At 51.0% G+C, this 20,565-nt stretch overlaps 5 protein-coding genes across 5 annotated transcripts; 3 read left to right on the plus strand and 2 right to left on the minus strand.

Moving 5' to 3' along the window:
* Nucleotides 1–372: 372 nt before the first annotated feature.
* Nucleotides 373–5,087, plus strand: APUU_60435S (uncharacterized protein; the record flags this gene model as incomplete). The annotated part of the gene is made up of 4 exons (XM_041693675.1): nt 373–572; nt 641–743; nt 807–3,644; nt 3,696–5,087. The coding sequence occupies 4 exons, from the start codon at nt 373–375 to the stop codon at nt 5,085–5,087; spliced, it is 4,533 nt and encodes a 1,510-aa protein (XP_041559581.1).
* A 741-nt stretch (nt 5,088–5,828) lies between these two features.
* On the plus strand, nt 5,829–7,350 carry APUU_60436S (putative nucleotide-sugar transporter; the record flags this gene model as incomplete). The annotated part of the gene is made up of 4 exons (XM_041693676.1): nt 5,829–5,912; nt 5,977–6,053; nt 6,123–7,001; nt 7,080–7,350. The coding sequence occupies 4 exons, from the start codon at nt 5,829–5,831 to the stop codon at nt 7,348–7,350; spliced, it is 1,311 nt and encodes a 436-aa protein (XP_041559582.1).
* Nucleotides 7,351–8,000: 650 nt separating this feature from the next.
* APUU_60437A (putative sterol o-acyltransferase (APE2)) lies at nt 8,001–9,908 on the minus strand (the record flags this gene model as incomplete). Its single annotated transcript, XM_041693677.1, has 6 exons — nt 8,001–8,027; nt 8,095–8,136; nt 8,184–8,439; nt 8,512–9,216; nt 9,269–9,709; nt 9,787–9,908. The coding sequence occupies 6 exons, from the start codon at nt 9,906–9,908 to the stop codon at nt 8,001–8,003; spliced, it is 1,593 nt and encodes a 530-aa protein (XP_041559583.1).
* Nucleotides 9,909–10,834: 926 nt separating this feature from the next.
* Nucleotides 10,835–13,644, plus strand: APL4 (AP-1 complex subunit gamma; the record flags this gene model as incomplete). The annotated part of the gene is made up of 5 exons (XM_041693678.1): nt 10,835–10,844; nt 10,943–11,066; nt 11,134–11,322; nt 11,382–13,485; nt 13,549–13,644. 5 exons carry the CDS (start codon nt 10,835–10,837, stop codon nt 13,642–13,644), a joined length of 2,523 nt encoding a protein of 840 aa, XP_041559584.1.
* A 1,180-nt stretch (nt 13,645–14,824) lies between these two features.
* Nucleotides 14,825–16,378, minus strand: APUU_60439A (uncharacterized protein; the record flags this gene model as incomplete). Its single annotated transcript, XM_041693679.1, has 1 exon — nt 14,825–16,378. The coding sequence occupies one exon, from the start codon at nt 16,376–16,378 to the stop codon at nt 14,825–14,827; it is 1,554 nt and encodes a 517-aa protein (XP_041559585.1).
* Nucleotides 16,379–20,565: the final 4,187 nt, after the last annotated feature.

Below are 20,565 nucleotides of genomic sequence, written 5' to 3' on the forward strand. Positions count from 1 at the left end.
GCCCGAACGCCTTGTTTCCTCTGTTGCGACGATCCCTTTTGCGACAACACACTTGCACATCCCCTCTACCAATTTAACCCCATTCAACACAGTCTAGTACATCTCCGACTACAACCTTTTTATATCGCAATATTTTGGATCTGTCTATCGAGTCGCGCATTTTCGTCCTCCGCTTTCTAATTCTCTCCCATCGGAATCTCATATTTATTGCCGATCGTGGTACCGCCCTATTTTCTCCACGCCTCTACCTGTCCTTCACGCGTCTCGTCCGATCCAAGTTCAACACTGTGGGGCCTGTATTTGTCGGCGAATGCTGATTTTCCAGGAAGGCTTGCGCCTTAATCCTCGATCCCCGCCGAGGGGGTTGTTGACATGAACCCCGCAAATTTCCCCAATGCCAATGGGGTCATGAATGCTGGAGCGAAGCCACCGGGTCAAATGCAGGGTGTTCCTAAGAACGACATCCAGTACGTTTTGGCCAGTGTCGCCAGTGCTTTACAAAACCAGGGCCCGTTTACCGGCTGGAGAGCTGAGGTCTCTGTCAGAGACCGGACATTCAAAGTACATCAGATGTGAGTTTGATTTCTCCCACCCTTTAAGATACGAACTTTTTAACTTACAAAATCGCTATCGCTGTTAGGATAACCTCCCTTCGTTTAATACAGCCACAAATAGAGCTGCGAAATGCCGCCACGGCGGCTATGAATTTCGAGCAAAAGGCGTTCAAAGAAGCCGCCACCAAGGTATGCCGGGATCCGGTTCCGCCCTGGTTAGTAATTACCTAGACTCTAAACCTTAATCTCCAGGCCGATTACGACAGAGAGTTCAACGACAAACTCGTCCACATCCGCGACACACGTGCCAGACAAGCGGCGGCGATGCAGGGAGGCATCATGCAACCAGGACCGGCAGCGACCGGCATGGCCGGCGTTGGTCAGTCGCCATTTCCACAACAAATGTCCCGACCGATGCAGGCGTCGCCAATGCCTGGCCAGCAGCAAATGCAGATGGGCATGAATGATCCAAACCAACAAGCCACCCTGCAGCAGCGCCAGCAGCAGCAATCACAAGCGATGCTTCAACAGCAGCAACAGCAGCAACGGCCACAGCAACGGCCTGGAGGCGCCACTGCGCTGAATGACGAACTCAACTCTTTATCACCCCAGGAATTTAGCAATGTCTGCCGTGTAGCATCTCAAATTTATCAGAAGACGTCACCCGACGACTTGAACAAGATAAAAGTAAATTTGCAGAACATGAGCCCGGAACAGAAGATTTATCTCTCCAAGAAAGGCATGGACCCCCTGACCTACTTTTTCCGCTGTCAAGCGATGAGCCACCTCCGTCGAGTTAAACGTTCCCGCATGGAGATGGCTCGCAACAACCAGAACAATGCAGTTGACTCTGCCAACGGCTTGATGGGAGATCCTATGATGAACCCTCAACAACACCAAATGTTTCAAAACATGGTGAATATGCAGCAACAAAGAAATCCTTCGTTCTCAATGGGTAATCAACAGACCCTCGACTCCTCATCATTTATCGGAAACGTCGAAAACATTCAAGGGCAACAGGCTGACGGATTACGCTCTCAAGAAGCTGGCCAACTTGTGGTTCCCGCTAGCTCGTCCCAGATGAATCAACACCCGTTCCCCGCGTCCCAAAACATGTTTCCAGTTGGCCAGCAAATGGGCCAAGGAAGTCAAGTCAACATGAATAACGCTGGAATAAGCCCTCCGTTCTTGACTCAGCAGCAGCCCCCGAATGCTCAAGCTGGCCCGCAGGATCGGACCCAACAAGCCTCCCAGTTTCAGTCCCAACCACAGCAAACGCAGGCCCAACGTGTACAGGCGGCCCAGAAAGCGCAGCTAGCGATGACACAAACCGCGCAATCAAATTCTCACATGCAGCAACCGATCTCCCAAAGCCCAGCCATGCCAATGTTGAACCGCCCGATGGCAGCCCCAGGACAAATGTCTCCCGCCCAGGCCACCGCTCAAGCACAACCGCCCTCAAGACAAGCGAGCATGGGACAGCATCCGAACAATGTTCAGCCCATGGGTGCACGACAAGGGATGCAAAATCGGCCCACTATTCCTGCAAATTTTCCGCCCCAGCTCCAGGAACAGCTTTCCGCGATGTCTAACGAGCAGTTGGCTGCTTTCTTAATGAACAACCAACGCCGAATGATGGCAAACAACCCAGCTTTAGCTAGAGCGAACGCCGCCCAACAAAACCTAGCAATGCAGCAGAATATCCCACAATCTAACCAAGGCCAAAGTATGATAAATGGCCAAATGGTTAATCCCCAGAATATGCGCACCTCAATGGGATTGCAACAGCAGATCGCCTCGATGGGTGGCTCCCAGCAGCCAAATCAGGTGCAGCAGATGTCCATGCAGCAACGTCAACAGCACCAACAGCATCAGCATCAGCAACAAATATATCGGCTTCAACTTCTTCGAGCGCAAGGGGGATCAAATATGGATATGACTCAGGATCAAGTGAAGGAGATGGATCGTCTTCCCTATCCAGCCGCGATCTTTCACAACAATCCGAATACGGGATCAATACCGAAAACCATCAAAAGTTGGGGCCAGTTGAAGCAATTTGCAGCAACCAACCCACAACTCCTCGGTGGGATTGATATGGGGAGATTGCTGACATTCCAGAAATTCCATCTAGCTCAACTTCTGAAGGAAACTAGCAATCGAAACCTTGAACAAAACGGCCAGACACCTTGGGTGCCTCCAAATGTACAAGGTCCGCAACAGCCGTTTATAAATCCTCAGCAATTCCAACCGGGTCAGCAACCACCACAGTTCTCTATGCCACACATGCGACAAATAACCGCAGAGGAACTTCAATTAGCTCGTCGCCGCCTTGGCTCTCAGGTACAACATCTTAGCGACGACCAATTGCGCGACATACTTCGAACGAGGCAGGTGCAGACGGCCCAAAAACAGGCAGCTCAGGCTCTTGCAAACCAGCAAAGCCAACAGGCACAGGCGCAACTACCACCGCAGGCTTCTATTCCACCTACTGCATCCCATGTGAACCCGGAAAACCAAGCTCAGAACCAGGCATCCCAACAGACGGCTCAGAGTCAAGCGGCCAAAGCCCAGGCTGCGACGCCCGCCAAGGCCGCGAAGGGGGCAGGCCCGAAACAAACACCACCGACGGCGAAGAGAAAGGTACCGAGTGACGAGACGTCGGCTGCTCAGACCTCCCCTGTGCAGGGCTCAACTCAGCCTGCGACGTCTCAAGGGCTGCCGGCAACAGCGCCGACCCGGCCGCCCATGCCATTTAGTCGGGAGCAATTGGCTGCAATGACACCTCAACAACGTGCACAAATAGAGCTACATATCCGTCGACAGCAGCAGGGTCAGACACGTGGTACAATCAACAGAGCTGCCGCGGAGGATGCGTGGAATAACCTACCGGACAAGCTTCGGCACCTATACAATGATATTGCCAAAAATGCTCCACCTGAACAGGCCATTGCTGTTACCCCGGAACAAAGGGCTACAATGAATCAACAGTTGCGTGATTGTACAGATTATTTAGGTAGGATGGATGCGCTGGTTCAGTTTATTTCCAAAGTCCCCAACCAGGAGAAAAACGTTCAAAGTTTACTTGGAATGGTATGTTTATTGTTTTAATACATCCAGTACCGATATGCTAACACATGTTAGCGTATTCAATTGATGCGTCAATTCAAACCTGGCCCTGATTGGACATTGAATGACCAATTCACGATAACTCCGGAATATCTGACAGGCACTACAAATTACATTAAGAAATTGTTCCATCACATGATTGCGCGCGTCAACCAGCAGCAAACCGGTCAGCGTCCCGGGGTGCCTCAGGGCTCTATTGTGCAACAGGCGAACCAGAACATGGCCCCACTTAACGCCAGCAACCTTCAGCAACTTCAGCAGCAAGAGGAAGCTCTTCAGCGGGCTCGCAGAGCATCCAGCCAGACCGCTGCGTCAGGAGCCTCTGCTATTCCGCCGGCGCCATTTGGCGCTCCGTCGCCACAGGGTGTTCCGCATGCTTATGGTCCGGGAGGTGCACCACCCCAGGAGCTGAAACTTCCTCCCCCAAAGAGAAGAAAGCAGTCTCATCCAAGTGGCACCCCTGTTTCCGGTCACCCAGGCCCCAAGGCGCAAGCGACAAAACAAGCGGCAGCAGAATCCAAGCCTACTATTGGTGCTTTCAAGTGCTCGGTTCCAGATTGTCAATATCACTATCAAGGCTTCACTACCCAGAATGATCTTGATAAGCATGTTGAGGATAGCCACAAGGCCGAGGAACCTGTTGAAAACCCCCTTGAATTTTATTTGCAAAGCTTGCCCACCATGACCAAGGATGGACAGAAAGCGGAGTCACAGGGCCTCGCCAAGGGTATTGGCTTTGCCATTGAAATGCCTTCTCACAGGAATGCTGCTACCACGGTGCCAGCGAAGCAAGAGGTGAAGACCGAGGCAGCGACACCAGTTCCTGGAACAACTCCAATGGGACGCGTTTCAAGCCAGTTGGCCGCGAAGCCCGCATCGCCAGCGTCCAGCCAGCAGCCCACTCCGAGTCGGTCAATTGTTAAAGCTCCCGGCTCGTCATCTCTGAAGCCGACGTTAGGTCGCGATGGCAAGAAAGAGTCGGGGATCCCAGCAGAGCAGGAACCCGCGTCGATATCTAAAGACCCGTGGGAGAACAGTACGATTTCTCTCGAGGCTATTCGTGATGGGTTCATGGACCTGGGTGACAATCTTGACCTAAGTTTGGATCCGATGGAAGAGTTCCTCAACGCCGAGATGTTCGGAAATCAAGACACTCCAGACTCGGTGGAGACCGGTGTTGTTACCCAGACCCCCAAAGACGGCGACGTGCCCAAGAACGAAGATGTGGTTGGCAAAGAATCAAACTCGGACGGTAGCTGGATCCCAATGGATTGGTATTGTTTACCAACTCAATTCGACAATGTGCTAATTAACGACTCATGCGAAGAAATTGACTGGGAGATGGTTGACTTCAAGGAGGGGACAATGGGTGGGGATGACAACGGGGTCGCTATTTATGCCATGTAAAGAAGGGGAGATCCAACGCTCGGCATCATAATGACCCAGACGAGCGAACACTGTGTTGTCTTGATACCCTCTTCAGCGTTTACTTCTCCGTCGGTTTTAGCATAAGTATTCACGATTTATGTATCATATGCTGAGGAGAGGAAGTCTTTTTATATCTGTGTTGTGATTATTGTCCATATATTAGCAATGGCGTTCAAGGCAGGGTGAGCGAAAATGGGATTTCACGAGATATATAGTTATCGAGGGTAGTATTGGAGCATCTGGCGATTTTTACTTGACATCAAAGATGGGGAATTGCATAATTTAATTTGCTGAAGGTGTCTCATTTCGTTGCAAATAAATGTAAGCAGCTATACTCCGTTCCGTAGCACGTCGCTACGTATCAACCTCGGGTTCGGCCACAGGATCTGCCGTATCGTCGCCATTCGTCAATCGTCATATGTCATGCTGGTCACGGGAGATCCACGCCTGACAAGACAAAGACTCCGCTCCAACTCCCCAACCCCAGCACAAACACCTGCTCGCGTTGTCTTAGCCCTGCTCAAGGGCGGATTATCAATAAAAATTTGGTCTTTTCATTGAGATATATCTTATTATTTTCTTGGGTCTTATTTCCTGTAGTAATATCTTGGTGGTCTTCCGTCAACAAGGTCCCCACGGACGCTCTTGAACCTGGGCCTGTGGCATTCAACTTCTGTCTTTCCCCTCATAGCCGTCCCTCGCAGCTCTTCATCCGCCGAAATGACGAACAAGGCGGCCGTACCCTTCCTAGTCACAATGATGCTTGTGACAGGAGTATGCAATACTATTCTCAACAAGTACCAGGTAAGGGTTCTAGGCCTCGGGTTCCCCCTTCACTGTATCATAGCTCATGTACCTCGATTTTCAGGATATGCAATGTGTTAGGAACTGTGATTCTCCAAATCCCAAAGACCATCGTCTCTTCGAACAGCCGGTGATTCAAACGTAAGGTTCCCAGTGGGCTGTTGCGGGACATCAAGCAAACCATCATACTTACCTGCTTCGTCACAACAGTATTCAGATGTTCATAGGTGAGATGGGCTGCTGGCTCGTCGTTCTCCTGACCAACCTATATAAACGCTATCTCGCCCCCCGTTTGTTTCAGAACCAGTCACCTCTTCTAGCCGGTGGCTATCGCCCAGTAAATGATGTTGACGAAGAAGATTATGAAGAGGATCAAACAATCAACGGACCCAATGACGACGACGACCCATCGAAACCCTTTCGCGTACCTGACGGTCGTATTAAACTCCAAGGGCTGAGGACGTTTCTTCTTGCTGCACCGGCATGTTGCGATATCGCAGGTACTACTCTTATGAACGTTGGTCTGTTGTTCGTCGCAGCAAGTATCTACCAGATGACGCGTGGAGCCTTGGTGTTATTTGTTGGGCTTTTCAGTGTTCTGTTCTTACACCGCAAGTTGTATCTATACCAGTGGCTGGCACTTTTCATTGTTGTTCTCGGTGTTGCACTAGTTGGTCTCGCCGGCGCACTGTTTGGGGACAAGCAAGGCCACGATATCACTCAAGAAAGTGTAGTGGCAGCAGCTCAGTCAGCCACCCTGGAAATTCGGGCAGTCGCACAGACACCGGAGACTGTGAGAGCTGTTATTGGCGTTCTCCTTATCGCTGCAGCCCAAATATTTACCGCCTCGCAATTCGTGCTCGAGGAGTGGATCCTCGAGAACTACGCCATGGAGCCGCTCCAAGTCGTCGGGTGGGAAGGCGTTTTTGGATTTACTGTGACTGTCATTGGGTCGATCATTCTGTATCTGGGTGTTGGACGCACAGAAGCAGGACGGTACGGATACTTTGACGCAAAGGAGGGCTGGCACCAGGTCCTGACTCATAGGGCGGTGGCAGTCTCAAGCTTCATGATCATGCTTAGCATTGGGTATGCATGCTTCTTTTCTCCATCTTTTTCTTTTTTTCTAACCCTACCTGTTCATTGCTAACTCAACCTTTCTTGCAGTGGTTTCAACTTCTTCGGACTTTCCGTAACCCGTACCGTTTCTGCTACCTCTCGCAGCACGATTGATACCTGCCGAACCCTTTTTATCTGGCTCGTGTCGCTTGGACTAGGCTGGGAGACTTTCAAATGGCTGCAGGTCGCTGGATTCGCGCTGCTCGTCTATGGAACATTTCTATTCAACGATATTGTCCGCCCCCCACTCAAGGCCTGTCTCCCTAGAGACGCCAGAGAGAGGGTCCTCTTGCCCGAAGAACCCATTGAACACAATTAAGATTTATGTACTGGGTTTTCTCTCTTTTGTGCTTTTCGGCCTTGCTCTTTTTATCACTACTTGGGAATGTTATGCATCGTTTGGATTCGGATTTGATCTTGGGCTCACTGCTTCATTGCTCTACGTGCTGAATACACAATCTGGCGTTTTGGATATGGATTGATCAGGGCCGACAGGTTCGGTTATGTTTTTTGCTGCTCCTTCCTAGTTATACACGTGCAAGGCCATTCTATGTTTCCCAAACAAAGACTTTCTATACCAGTCCAATCCATATATACATCATCTATATCTGATAAAACAACATACCCTACCGCTCCTCGCCCCCTCCTTGGACAATATCTAGAAAGGGAGAGCGCTCAGATGAGGAATGTGGTCTCATTTCAGATTCCGATTCACGAAAAACCACAAGCACAGTGAACTTGTAATCAAACCAGTTGTACACTCTAATGATACATAGACATAATGATAACAAAGGCCGGTACAATAAGAACAATGCAGGCCGGGTATATAGCTAGTGGCGAGAAAGTTCGAGTTCAAATAAGCGCATGGTGAATAACCTTTGTGGGGGGCTAGAAAAATGACACTCCGCCGCTGGATTGGGCTGATTAAATTCGATATATAAGTGGAACGGCTGGAGAAGGTACGTCAACCTAGACGAGTACGTATAATGTACACATCTAATAAAAGATGAATGTTAGCGGGCATAATCGAGCCAAAGGAAAGGAAGAGGCAGGGTTTACTTACCAGTGAAAGACCGAAGATCATTGAAAGCCAGAAGAAGACATTCTGCGATCGTTAGCAGGGCAATGGCCAGCTAATGTAGAGCCACTTACGTTGAGGGTAGTCTTGTGGCGGAAGTACTTGGACTTCTGGATTGCGATGATTGGAAGCTGGAGCATCATGGCAAGAAACCCGTACCCGCGCAACTTCTTGGTGATGCAGCTCATTACGAGTTCGTGGAAGACGGAGCTGACGAGGAAGGTGATGAACATGGCGACTGGCTGAGAGAAATAAGATAGCGAGGAGTAGTAAACGTGACGACGGAGGAAGTGGTGGACGGGGATGTTCCACTCGCGAGAGAATTCGAGCCTGCATTTTTGTTGACGTTGGTAAGTAATGCGCATAAATTGATAGCTGGGAATCGGGTTGACCGTTACTCACCAATCGCAGGAATTCCACCAGTCAGAGTAGAAGTGACGGTCGGCGAAACAAGTGATCTCAGCAAATGCACCCAAGAGGTACTCGAAAATGACAAGAAACACGAGCAGGAAAGTGATCATGAACGGAAACAGGAGCATGCTGATTGCCTCCGACATGGCGAGGGCCATCTCTGCGAAGTTATTTGAAGAATGCAGGCGGGTGCCGGCCTCTGCGAGAACTGGCAATATAAACTCTTCACTCACGAGTGTCAGAAGAAAGATACACCCAAACACTGCAAGAGTCTTGAACCCGACCTCCATCCACGACCTCTCTTTGCTCCGAGGATACTCTAGCTCATAGCATAGAGTAGGGCAAAATAGGAAGTCAATGTAGTTGTAGAGCGTCAAGTTTTGTGGATATGTGACATTTCCCATCGGCGACGTCAACTCAGTAGCTAGGTCGTCGCGCAAATCCACAACCGAATTCGACCGCTTATGGGTACTGGCACGGCGCACTGGCTGCTGGGGCGACGAAAGCTCGGGATACCGTCGAACGGCTGCATCCGTTGACTTCGAGCCAGGGTTGTCGAGAGACGAAAGTCGGCGCTCGGCCGCGCTAAGGTGTCCGTTGTAGAAGGCATAGGAGTGGATCTTCATGAGAATAGTGAGGGTGTGCAGAGTGAAGAAGACCTGCGCAGTCCACGTCCAACGGAGCATAAACGGCCACCTATCAATTCGTTAGTGCAAGGGGGACAAATGCAAGACCGTTTTTAACTCACTCGATCCACACCGCGAGCCAAACTGCTTCGAAGATACTCTGCAGCACAATACCGCCTCTTTCCCAGCGAAAAAGGCCCTTGGTCCTGGACAAATGATGGAGTGGGATAACCATTCCACTGGTGCATACCATCGCGATATCGCTAAAGCCCATGGACCATACATTCTCCGTTAATAAACTCCATACCCTCACTCGCAGAGGGTAACCGGTATCCTTGATGTTGCGCAGCACGGTTGTAACCACCATGATAAACAAACCAATCCAGAAGAGCGTGAAAAAGCCACGGAAGTTATGGTAATCACTTCGCGGGTCGAAGTGCGATACGCGGGGGACATAATTGATAGTATAGAAGAGCCGGTTGCGAGCTCTGGCTTGTTTCCTAGCTGTCCATATGGAACGCGCGGACGGGGGTGCATCTTCGGGGACTGGGGTTGAGCGGCCACTGCGAACACAGATATTAGTTCATGGGGTTGCTCAAGCACTCGACGGTCAATTCTGTAGTCACAGGTAAACACCCACCTCGACTCGGTGTCTGCCCTGTCCAATTGTGAGGAGAGCAAGTCGTCGACTTTCTTTGTCCCAGGAACCGCACGTGGCCGCAGCGCTGCAGACCCGTTCTGGTGTGAGACGGCAGAGGACATCCTAGCAAGTATTCAAGGATAATAGGGAAGGAGTATAGATGCGAATAAGAATACGCCTCACATGGGTCCGGCGAATTCTGTGCAGGACAGTAAGCTTATTTATAACTACCAGTGGACTAGGCAGTGACGGAGGGACGGGGGGACGGCAGGGTTGGCGGGCGCAATACGTCCTGTATTTAAGTGGGCCCGCAGCATATCTCCATAGCATAGCGTACATCATACTACTCCGTACATATCATCGCCGGGACTGCCCTCCGACAGGGATCATCTGGAGACTGAGAGACTCAGTAATACAGTTCAGCGGGATCCCCAGGAATCAGGATCGCCTCAGCTCTATACAGAAATTACGACCCGACGAACCGTTAACAACGGATGCAGCGCCAGCTGCAGAACCTCGAGCCAGCACAATCTGGAGGGAAAGGCGCTCCGAGGCCGCGGATCCATCTGCGCCTTGCACATGTGGTGCATTATTTCCCTATCCATTTTAATACCTATTTTAGATTTTTTCTACGAGACGCCCAATAGTTATCAGCAACCGGTAATCATTACGTAGGGCAACTGACACGGTGCAGCTGACGCGGTGGATTCCTGCCTTGTTTATCAGGCTTGAAGTCCGGATTGCAGCCTTAATTGCCAGGCTTCAACGGTGCTGTCATTATCAGATGACTCCACGTGATGTAGGCCAGGGTCAATCCACTAGTCCCAGAGGGGAAGGCGGGCGCCAAGAGCTGGACAGCCAGATCGCAATCGCAGCCACGGCCGGACTCGCCTGTGCTCCGTATACCCATTGCTTCAACCTCCGTTCTGTTTTAGGATTGCGTGGACTGGCTTCTTCGCTTCCTTCTTACTTTCCCTGCCCGCCTCGCCCTCCACTCCGCTGTCCTCCTTTTCCTTCGACCTCCCCGTGAGGGATCCTTGTGGCCGTCATGGCATCCCGTGAGTTTCTGCCCATTGTTCAATCCCCCACACTCCTATTCCCTGCCCTGAGCTGCAGTTCGGTTTCGCTCACATCAACCCGCCGGGTGCCATTTTAGTCAAGCAATTCATCCGGAATGTTCGATCGGCCAAGACAATTGCAGATGAGCGGGCTGTTATCCAAAAAGAAAGTGCCGCCATCCGCGCGTCGTTCAGGGAAGAGAGCCACGATTCAGGCATCCGGTTAGCACTACCCACGACTGCATGATGAATACTCTTCGTCGAACCAATATCTCATAAATCTGGGCAGGAGAAACAATGTAGCCAAGCTGCTCTATCTATTCACCCTCGGCGAGCGTACACATTTCGGTCAAATCGAATGTCTGAAATTATTAGCCTCGCATCGGTTTGCCGATAAGCGGTTGGGTTATCTAGGCACGATGTTGCTGCTGGACGAGAACCAAGAAGTGTTGACACTGGTGACAAACTCGCTCAAGAAGTGAGCACCCCGCAAGTTATCTACGTCCGTCACAATACCCTAACGTGTTATCCTTCCAGTGACCTCAACCACTCCAACCAATATATCGTCGGCCTTTCCCTTTGCACTCTCGGCAATATTGCGTCCGTAGAGATGGCTCGAGACTTGTTTGCCGAAGTTGAAACCCTCCTTTCCACCGCCAATCCTTATATTCGGAGAAAAGCAGCATTGTGTGCTATGCGCATCTGTCGCAAGGTCCCCGACTTGCAGGAGCACTTCCTAGAAAAAGCGAAGAATCTGTTGTCGGATAGGAACCACGGTGTTCTTCTATGCGGTCTCACTTTCGTAATTGATATGTGTGAAGCGGAAGAGGCCGAGGAAGGTCAAGAGGGAGTAATTGAGATGTTCCGACCCCTTGCTCCGGGTCTTGTACGTGCTCTGAAAGGATTAACCACTTCCGGCTATGCTCCTGAGCATGATGTGTCCGGTATAACCGACCCATTCGTGCAAGTGAAGATCCTTCGTCTGCTCAGAGCCCTGGCGCACGGTGATACCGCTACGAGTGAGTTGATCAATGATATCCTCGCCCAAGTCGCGACCAACACCGACTCCTCAAAGAATGTGGGGAACTCGATTCTGTACGAGGCGGTCTTGACTATTCTCGACATCGAAGCAGACTCAGGTTTGAGAGTGCTGGGTGTCAATATTCTTGGAAAGTTCCTTACAAACAAGGACAACAACATTCGCTACGTCGCCCTGAACACACTTAACAAGGTTGTTGCAATTGAGCCGAACGCGGTACAGAGGCATCGTAACACTATTCTGGAGTGTCTCCGTGATCCGGACATTAGCATTAGGAGACGAGCTCTCGATCTGAGCTTTATGCTGATCAACGAAAGCAATGTCCGGGTCCTGGTGCGGGAGCTGCTAGCCTTCTTGGAAGTTGCCGACAACGAATTTAAACCTGTAATGACGACTCAGATCGGCATTGCTGCGGACCGATATGCCCCCAACAAGCGCTGGCACGCCGATACGATACTGCGAGTTCTTAAGCTGGCCGGTGCCTATGTTAAGGAGCAAATCTTGTCGTCCTTCGTGCGCCTCATTGCGACCACTCCAGAATTGCAGACTTACTCAGTGCAAAAACTATACCTGTCATTGAAGGAAGATATTTCACAAGAAGGCCTTACGCTCGCCGCCACTTGGCTTATTGGTGAATATGGCGACAACCTGCTTCGCGGCGGCCAATATGAAGAAGAAGAGCTTGTTAAGGAAATTAAAGAAAGCGACATTGTTGACCTCTTCGATAACATCCTCAACAGCACATACGCAACTCAAACTGTGATCGAATACATCACCACAGCCTCTATGAAGCTTACTGTGCGTATGTCTGATGCGGCACAGATTGAACGCCTCCGACGGTCATTGAGCGGCCGCACCGCAGATTTGAGCGTCGAAATTCAACAGCGCGCTGTTGAATATGAGAACCTGTTTGGTTATGACCAGATCCGCCGGGGTGTCTTGGAGCGAATGCCTCCGCCCGAAATCCGTGAAGAAACACGAGTCTTGGGCCCAACGACCAAAAAACGACAGAGCAAGCTGCTCAAAGACAAGTCAAGAAAACCCGCAAAGCCGGCCGAGCAGGACATGCTTCTTGACCTCATGGGTGGCTCCGATGTTCCCGTAACCAGCCCTACCACGAACGGATCTCAGAATACTGCCGACTTACTTGCAGATATCCTGGGAGGTGATTCCGGTCTTTCGTCTCCTGCTCCCCAACCCGCTCAACAGCAGCCTGTTTCCAACACTGCTGCGATAATGGATTTGTTCGGCTCAAATGGAGGCACGCCGTCTCCTCAACCGGCTGCTCCGGCCTCGGCATCTCTCGATCTCCTCGGAGGCGCTGGTGCCCCAGTCTCAACTCCTTCTCCTTCGGCGCCCGCTGCCTATACGGTATTCAACAAGAACGATTTAGTGCTTTCTCTGCAGGTCCAGCGAGGCAACAACACAGCCCAGATCCACGCTCGGTTCCGAAACGAATCAAGCTTCAGCCAGTTCAGCAGCGTTGGTCTCCAGGCTGCTGTGCCCAAGAGCCAGCGCCTGCAACTCAGCGCCATCAACAAAGCCGAACTTGACTCCGGAGACGAAGGTGTTCAAATGTTGAAAGTAACAGCAGTCACCGGGGTAAGTTTCTCTCCTAGTTTAATTCTACCAACCTATGTTTCACAAATACTGACGACTCTGCAGTCCCTTCCACCCAAGCTCCGCCTTCGTCTCCGCGTGACTTACGCAAAGGACGGGTCTGAACCCACAACCGACCAAGTCGACTGGTCCGAATCGTAAATAACGACTCTCATAACCTACCTCTCCATACATGCCATGTTCTAGAAAGTGTCAAAAAGGATTCTGTCTGCTTAGGTGACCGCGATCTGATCTATGTATCCGTCCTTGGTCTTCCTACCACATAGTCTTTATAATACGATACCTCATCATCATATATACCTTATCTGCGGAACTAAAATGAATGGCGAAGATCATAGAAAAGCGCAGTTGCAGTTCTGGGTGCTTCCAATCGTATTTGCGTTCCCATACTCGCCTGACGAGTGCCTAAGCGGAGGCCTGACTTGACCTCATCATGTGGATCTTTCCAATTAAACGATTTTGTAGTCATCTGGTCAGGATAACGTAGCAAGTCATTGTCAAAGGGAAAGAAAAAAAATCAAATCAAGGTTCAAGGTAGTTCTTTCTCCCCAATATATATTTAGATAATTAGACCACCACGATTAGTAAACCCGTCAAGATAACTAACACGATAAAAACTTCGAAACTTAATCTGTACTACTCTACTATGGTTTAATTATATATATGTATATATTAGATAATAGAAAGCAAGGTATGATAATAATATGTGTATTTCAAATGTATAATATGATGATATCAATGCAAAATATATCTGATAGGTACGGTTCATAAGTTCTGGAGAAGCCATTTCGGAAATCAAATCTCGTTGGCGAGGTCGTTAGTCGTTAATAAATATAGATATAATAACCAGAAAAATCATATCGATAGTACTCCGTCCGGGTCCTGATTGATCCCCAAGGCACCGATGGCCAGTCGCCCCTGTCAACCCCATGAACGCACCGAAAAGAAAAACAAAAAAAGCATGAAACACTGAAAAAAGAGAAGGAAAAAAATTCCTGTATGTATCCGAGTTAAGCGCCGGCGTGTGAGCCATGATGACTGACTGATGCAATAGTGAAGGTGAAAACAGGATAAAAACAAGATAAGACTGATGATAGATCTCTATGGGCGTCGAGACGGATGATTCAGATGTAGTCTGAATTGCTCGACTGAGTATCTAGAAGATGAACCGTTTCTCCAACCTGAGGAGTGATGCAACCCAAACAATGCGATATCGTAGAATCATGAGATGAAAGAATGTCGGAGGATCAAAAGCAGACAGAGTATGATTTTGCTTTTGATCTCTCATGCAACCGTAGATGATGAAATTGATTAAAAAGAACTAGTATGCGGATTGGCGTCGTCCCACCGGCGGAGCATATTTATCGTGGTACGACTGAGAATGCGCAGCTTGAGGGCGGATGTAATGGATATCCGGCTGGACTTCCCGTGCGTGCCTGATTTCCTTCTCCACCTGCCGTGGATCCTTCTCGACTTCCCGATAGAGATGTCGACGAGTGGATGTGGATGCCTCTGGAGGGTAAGCATAGGTGGTGCTCCGCACAGGCTTTTGTCGCTCCGGACGAGGAGGCGAGTATGTTCTTGAGTGTCTCAAGGGTGGCGGTGTGCCAGTACTGGGCTCGACAATAACCGGCTCAGGCCTGTTTTTGTAGCGAGGCTTGGGTGAAGCATCCACAGTCTCCGGAGTTGGACTTGAGCTTGCGTAGCCCGAGTCAGACTTTTCGCCTCTCAGTCTTGTGTACATGTGAACCGGTTCCGACCGACGAGCACTTTCACGATTGGACCGAGATTGAGCACGAGCTGAAGACTTCGGGGGCTGTGACGTTCGGGGAGACGAGGAGCCCATTGGGCCAGGGAACGTTGCTGCCGTCGGCATTGAAGGTACACGTGGTTCAAGATGCTCGAACGAACTGTGGTGGGAGGTGGGAGGTCGCGATTCCCGGGTAGAGCGCTTTGATCGACTTGAGTGTTCTGGTTCTGGTGAATCGTAACGGAGGGGTGAACGAGAAGAACGGTGGCGTCGGTCGGTTTCAGCGATAGTTTCCTTCGAGCGTCGGATGTAATCCCTTGCGCTAGAATACTGCATGTCATGCTTGTCATGTCTGTAGTCGTCGGAATAATCGTCATCGTCGTAGTGGGCCTTTGACCGGCGACTTGACTCGGTCGGTCTGGGCTTGGAATCGCGATGGCGCTTGTGATCCGATGGCCGCTTGACAGGTATGTAGTACAACACCTCAGACCTACCTGAATCGGATTCGGAGTAGTCTGATTCTACAAAACCATACTTGTCGTGAGTTTGGCGCCTCCGTTCCTTGGTTCGGTATTTGTCCCGATCCGCTCGAGTTGCTTTGGCGGACTCGCGAGCGTCCTTTGCGGCTTCCTTTGCAGCACGAGCAGTACTTGATGCATGTGTCTTCGCCCTCCGTTTCTCCTCTGTGGCTCTCGACCGCGGGCGAGCCCCGTACTCTTCGTGTTTACGCGAGGAGGGCCGTGGCGATTCGGCAAATCGAGCCTCGTCCTCAAAGACAACTTCAGGATCGGCTGGGACTCTCTCCTCGTAATAACGACCGTCGCGGTACTCGCGAGTATTCGACCGGGAGTACGAACCGCCTCGCGACATCATTTCGCGCTTCAGTTCTGCCAATTTAACCTTGTTGTCATACTTGGCCCTGCTCGTTTCGTCGGAAAGGCACTCGTAGGCTTGTTGTACTTTCTGGAACTGGTCCTGGGCCTGGCTGCGTTGCGACTCGTCCTTGATCTTGTCGGGATGGCATTTCAGTACGAGCTTTCGATGTGAAGACTTGATGTCGGTCAGAGTCGCATCTTTCGCAACACCGAGAGCCTCGTACGGGTCGAAATCTGGTAACACAGTCATGGTGTCGTTAAAGGTTTGTCGGTGATAGACAAACCGGTCGGTATACCATCAAAACCTAGGGGTGATTGAATAGTAGAAAGGATTTGGGGAGTTCGAAATGATCGAGGCCAGGCAATGGAGTATTAAACTGAGTCAAAGGGCGGCGACAAACGCACGGATTGCCAGATAGCGATGGGTATTGCGGGAGTGGCAATAGTACTAGTCAGACGGACATAGCAGACCTTTCCAGAAGGGGAAGTGCGTGCTTTTGTAAGCAACTGGAATTGCACGGAATAAAGACGAAGAGGGAATGTGAGCGGGATAAAGCGGGCATTAACAAGCAGTACTAATAAAGGGATAATCACAATCGGAATGACAACGGCAGGCAAGCCGTCAATCGTGAAGACTGAAGAAGCCCAAGAGTAAGAATCGGTAATCAAGATTTCCCCTGAAGGAAGATGGATGGAAGGTACACGCTGTAAGTTATGGAATGGTATGTATGGGCAGCGCAGAGAAGGTGGGTCGGCCGCCAATAACAGGCCGCAGCGGATTGCCCGAGTGTGGTTACTTTGGCAGGAACGGGTAATGGGCGGTAAGAATACGCTGCTGAGCCAGTCGGAGGAACCTGAACAACGCAACCAAGGCGGACTGCGCCACACACTGCGTGGAAGTCGAAGTGCAGAACGGCCAAGTGGCCAAAGAAAGAACAAAGGAATGGAAGAAGCGAAGTGAAGGCGAAAAGATCGTCCGGTGTTGAGGCAGTGGCACCACGTCAGGAATTAATGAACCCAAGGCCTTGAGTGATGAATAAGGCTGCCGCAGACAATGCTGGATGATACTGGACGATGCTGGATGATGCGACTGAGCAGGGAGTCGGCAAAGAGATGAATGAGGGAATTGGCCGCAGAGTTCAAGCTTGGGCTTTGCATTATTATTTCAGTTCAACTCATCATTGAATAATCGATTCTCTTTGGTTCCAATCGTACCTGAAGGTGCGCGCAGAGGCAGCGGTGGGAGATTGAGGGGAGGGAGTCTGGAATGAGCGGTCAATCATCGAAGATTGACGAACGGCTGCTCCGGCAGATTGAGAACTGGCCGCAGTTCTCGGAGAAGTTGGGGATGGGAGATGAGGACGACGAACTGAGAGGACTGGGACTGGGACTGGGACTGGAGAGGATGGGAGGGAGCAGCTGGTGGATGTGATACAAATATACGGTTGCCATCTCTACAATCAATAGCTAGCAAGCAAAGCGGATCTGATCCATACTCTTCTTGGGAGAAGCCTCGTAGCGGAGACCAAGTTAGACAACAAGCTGGAGACTCCGCCATCGATCCATCATCCATTCATCCTCGGGTTCTTACTTGTCATCACGTTGGCAGCCCTGAACCTACAGCTTCCTTTCTGCCCAGGGTCATCCAGCTCTGGTGGCAGATGAGCAGCAGCCAGGCTGCCCCGGCGCCCGCGTTGGTTGGCTCGCCTCCCAGACATTATCTGTTGGATTTATTTTTCTTTATTGGGTTTCAAAGATGCGCACGTTGAGAAACCCGAGTGTCATCCTCATCCTGTCAGACCCCGCACTAAACTCCAAGCCAGCAAGCAGCTTCACGGCCACTCTCCTTCGCTGTTGCTTTTGCCTGTTCAGGGTGCGAGGGGCGCTCTTTTCCATCCAATCACCCCGCCCAGACCAACGACGCGTTTCTCGTTCGCCCGCCTCACCGAAGACGATGCGGTTTGGCCTGCGTGGTCTCTGCAGCCTTGAATTGGCTCAGGCCCTCTGCTGCTGCCCCTCCCCCTCCTTCGCTGTCGCCCAACCACGACCGCCGCTCTTAGCGCCGTGGAGGGGCATTTTCTCTCGCATCCCATCAATGATCACCCACCTGAGGTACGGCGGCGGCGGACTGGACTCGCCGGAGTCACAATTCACCACCTGGCCTGTTTCGTGAGTCCGATGCACGGAGTCCCACCACCTACTCCAAAGAGTGCGCCAACCCATGTTGTACGTACCTGGCTCTCCTGCTGGGCCCATCCACGGGTACAGCCATCTTCGATCCGATCCCGGCCTCGTGTGCGAAACGGTCCCATGGATTTGCCCGGGAGCTTCCGTACGTGGGACCACGGTGTCTGTTCAGTGTTGACTGCTCATTTCTTACCCTGAAACAACCCGCACGAGAGGCTGGCAGCGGTCAGCTTGTTTGTCTCGACCCATATCCTTTCGCACTCGCAGAGTTGGTGCAGAGCAGATCTGGGGCTAAGCGTCAGTCAACAAACAGCCTGTTGCCGCAGCTCGAGCGCTGCGGTGCGAGTGAAATCTGTTGATCAACCGAGATTCGTCAGGAGCCAGGCCTGTCGCTGACGTGCGTGGATCAAGAATCGGATGATTCCAACCAGCGCTGGGGTGGGTAGCTTGTACTTCAGCGGTTAAATTGTCACAAGGTGCCTGGAATCACATCGCGGGGTAGCCTCCGGACTATACGCGGACAAGACCAGAATCAAGTCACTCTGTTGATCTATCGGTCCCTTCAACCAACAGTAAATTCTGGTTTACAAGCCAGAATAACATAATACGCGAAAAAAGGGTATTTATCCTTTCAAATCATGGACTTAGGGCGCGACGTAATACTGGGTTGTCATATCATCTTGCCTGTCCCACGAGCCTTGGGCTAAAGCACTACTACTACAGTACTACTGCGTGAGCATGACAAGACTCCGCGTGGAACGAAATAGATCACTTCTCGAACACGCCATTAGCCCGAGTCATCTGCACGCGGGGCTGAAGAAAAGGTACGTACCAGCACCCTTGACCATCTTAGCCAACCGACACTGCCGCCTCCTCGGTTTCCATGCAATGCAGTGATTGTCCTGGCATGGAACTAATATAGTCCGATGTTGTGCTTCACTGTCTGAGCACACCACATCCAATAATAGCCCCATGATAGCCTGTTTCTGAGATTGTCAACCCTCCTTCCCCTCGAGCAATAAGAACAAGATCCCCCTACAGGAAAACATGAAAAACGAGAGTCTAGATGAATCCGAAACATCATGCACCTCATGATCAAGGAGAGAGGACGCGAGGCTCTTTGCTCCTTCCTCGTCCATCCAAGCCTCCAATCCCCCCCCACCATCTCGGCACCAAGACATATTCTTCACGGGCTAGCCTAGAGTTTGACTAGATTTCCTCCCGCTGTATCATATGAGGCAACCATCACCAACCTACCCTGGAGGAACAGTTCGCCTCGCGATATCCTGAGGTGATTTCCCTTCCCTCCACCCGGACCGAGATACGAAGAGGGAAGACACTTTGACCCCGGGGCCATGCATCATATGTCCCACGACCTTCAGGATCATAAAAATAACAACAGCATGCAAGCGTGAATGCTTCTCTGTTCGATCAACTCGCCCTCGCGCCGTCGCGCCCCCAACTTGCACCAATACTCTGCTCAGGAGTTCGCAGCGATGATATGCAGGCGCACGCCTGGTAAGTCACCTAACTAGGCGATCAATGCAGCTCCCAAATTTTGGGGGGGGGGAGAGGGGTAACTTTATTAATCTACGTGCTGGACTCATTGGACGCCTCGTTGCTAGAGTGCATGCTATTGAAGCAGCGAGGAGCGATAGCCTTTAGCTTTTATGAGCACAGGCGCTTTCTCTGTCTGCAGCTGCTTGCTCTGCGGTCCATAGGCTCAGTTCGAGTGATAAGGGTCGGACTGAAGTTGGGGGCGTGGGCATGTTTGGGGGTACATTGAAACAACCCGCTCGAAGCGTGTACCATGGCTGAAATCTATGCGTGGTTAGCGGGGCCGCCTGATTGACCTGATACTCATACTTATTCTTCGCAAGTATCTATATACGAGAATCTCCTGTAATCAGCCGCAAAGAATGTCTTCAACATACGGTGTACAGCTTCACCCATAAAGGCGGAGACATGTCTCGCCTATCGTCCCTGGGGCGCCGAAGCACGGACTCAGCTCGCCATCACTGTAGATCGTCTAACGGTCTGTCCGTGCCGGACGATTCCTTATGCTGGGTCTCGCCCGCCTAGACCCGAGAGTCTATCTATCTAAAGAAACAGGAAGACAGGCGGATAGCGGCTGCACCCATCCTGACGTACCCGGATATAGGCCCTAAGGTCGTAAGCCTGACCCTTCTCACAAAAGGCACAGCAATATCAATGCGGGATATACTTACTCGATACAAGATGAGGGATTTC

Source organism: Aspergillus puulaauensis, chromosome 6, assembly GCF_016861865.1.
Source record: "Aspergillus puulaauensis MK2 DNA, chromosome 6, nearly complete sequence".
In the NCBI taxonomy this organism is placed as follows: domain Eukaryota; kingdom Fungi; phylum Ascomycota; class Eurotiomycetes; order Eurotiales; family Aspergillaceae; genus Aspergillus; species Aspergillus puulaauensis.